Source organism: Melozone crissalis, unplaced genomic scaffold (assembly GCF_028551555.1).
Source record: "Melozone crissalis strain CALT ecotype California unplaced genomic scaffold, PUWL_Pcris_2 ptg000046l_1, whole genome shotgun sequence".
NCBI classification, from domain to species: domain Eukaryota; kingdom Metazoa; phylum Chordata; class Aves; order Passeriformes; family Passerellidae; genus Melozone; species Melozone crissalis.
The window spans coordinates 13,633,231-13,635,464 of record NW_026535824.1 but is presented as its reverse complement, the minus strand read 5'-3'; the positions used below and the strand labels follow the sequence as shown (position 1 = coordinate 13,635,464).

At 61.0% G+C, this 2,234-nt stretch overlaps 1 protein-coding gene across 1 annotated transcript; it reads left to right on the top strand.

Annotated features, from left to right (window-relative positions):
• Nucleotides 1–349: 349 nt before the first annotated feature.
• On the top strand, nt 350–1,437 carry LOC128943511 (serine/threonine-protein kinase pim-1-like; the record flags this gene model as incomplete). Its single annotated transcript, XM_054286430.1, has 2 exons — nt 350–692; nt 1,325–1,437. Coding segments are annotated over 2 exons (456 nt in total), but the record flags the coding sequence as incomplete, so codon positions are not given.
• Between the last annotated feature and the right edge of the window lie 797 nt (nt 1,438–2,234).

The window sequence follows — 2,234 nt, the reverse complement described above, 5'->3', positions numbered from 1 at the left end:
GAGGAGGGCAGAGAATGGGGCTGGGCAGGGAAGGCGGTGAGCTGAGCCCTCTGCTCCCCTTGACTTGCAGGTGGCCATCAAAAGGGTGCCACGGAACCGCGTCCTGCACTGGGGCAAGCTGGTGAGTGAGCAGGGCCAGCGGCAGCAGCCGGACCGTGCCGGGCGGGAATGAGCCGAGGCCCGGCACGGTGGGAGCCGCCAGGGCGCCCCGAGGGAGAGCGGGCATGGGGCCAGCGCAGGGCGCAGAGCATCCCGGGCTGGCTGAGGGCTTCACGAGCCCCGGCACGGCATCGGCCCCACTGACGGCATCGTGCTCCTCCCGCAGCCCGATGGCACCAGCGCACCCCTGGAGATTGTGCTGCTGGCCAAGGTGTCCACTGGCTTCCCCGGTGTGGTCCAGCTGCTGGAGTGGCTTGAGCTCCCCAAGGACATCTTGATGGTGCTGGAGCGGCCAGAGCGGTGTCAGGACCTGCATCGTTTCATTCGGGCACGGCGGTTCCTGCCCGAGGAGGAGGCACGGGAGCTGTTCCGCCAGGTGCTGGAGGCCGTGCGGCACTGCACCAGCTGCGGGGTCCTGCACCGTGACATCAAACCAGGGAACATCCTGGTTGATCTGGCCACCGGGCAGGCCAAATTGATTGACTTTGGCTGTGGCACCTACCTGCAGGACACAGCCTACACGCACTTTGCAGGTGAGCCCACGCAGGGCTCCTGGGCCCAGCATCTCATGACCCAACATCTCCCAGCCCAAGCTGACTGTGGCAGCAGGGATTCTCTCTTTTGCGGCCCTTCATGTCACTGAGTCTTCAGCGAGTTTCTTTTGAAACTCAGGGCTGAGTGGGTAGCCATCTTCCAGCCCTGCTGGCAGCCTTTGCCCCCCACTCTGCCCAGAACTGGTGCTGGGGCAGCCAGCCCAACAAAAATACCCGTGGGTGGGGGTAGCAGAGAGGGAGAACCAGAACCTGTGCCCAGCCGGTTTGGTGTGCAGGTGAGAAAGGGCTTGGACTGCTCCACTCACCTGGTCTGTTGGGGTTCATAATGGTTTTTGGGGCAATGCAGGCAGGGAGGATGAGAGCATGGTTTTTCCCAGCACTGGGTGGGTTCTTCCTTGTTATGGTCAGGCCTTGCCAGGGCTTCCACTGACCTCTTGAAACACCAGTGGCTTCTTTTCCAACCCCAAGTCTGTACACAAGTCCCAGGTGCTGGTGAGAGGGCAATGCTCACCCTGTGTGCCACTGGGGCAGCCCCCACATGCCTAGGGATGCTGGGGCCAGGCTCTGGGAACAGCCTCATCCCCCTGATGAACTCCATCTGTATTCCATAGGAACACGGTCATACAGCCCCCCGGAATGGACCCACTTTGGCCGGTACTATGGCAAGCCAGCTACCATCTGGTCCCTGGGCATCCTGCTGCACCAGATGGTCTGTGGGGAGCACCCTTTCAGGAGGTGCCAGAACATCAGCTGGGACCATCAGCTCTCGCTGCCAGAACGGCTCTCTCAAGGTGGATCCTCATCTCTGGGCACGGGGGGAATCCCAGTGCTGGGAGACAGCAGCAGGCTCGTGGGCATCCTGCACTGGCAGCTGCTGAGGAGGTGGCAAATGTCCTGCTCTCCTCCAAAACAGGGAATGGATGGGAAAGTTTAGGCCCAGCTTTGAGCACATCCAGCATGGCCTGTGCATGGGAATGGTGGGGCAAAGCCAATAGGAGCCTTCTCCAACTAAGTGGTGGTTTCTGGTTTCTCTGCCCAGAGTGCCAAGATCTGATCAGGCGGTGTTTATCCATGCTGGACTTGGAAAGGCCCTCATTAGAAGAGCTGTTCTGTCATCCTTGGATGCAGGATATTCATCTTCCCTAGAAGAAGGGAGAGAGCCACAGGCATACTTTGATCCAGGGCCCTGGTAAGTTCCAGCTCCACACATGCCTTGGCAATGAGAAGCAAAGGAACCCAGCCCTTTTTGTGCTGCCAGTGTCACTGCACCGGGGTCATGGGATGGGAACACGCAGCCCTTGGGCTGGAGCTGAGCTGCTCTGCCCAGCACTGGTGGCCGCCATCCACGCTGGTTTTGCTTGTCCTGGTTCCCTGACAGCTGGGGCCCTGGGCAGAGCCCTGAGAGCCTGGTCTGCCCCCAGGGAAGGAGAAGGAGCCCCTGGAGAAGCTGTACCGGGTGGGGCTGCTGCTGGAGAGAGTGAGGAGGACACCAAGGATGACAAGCTCTTCCTCAGCCTGGCC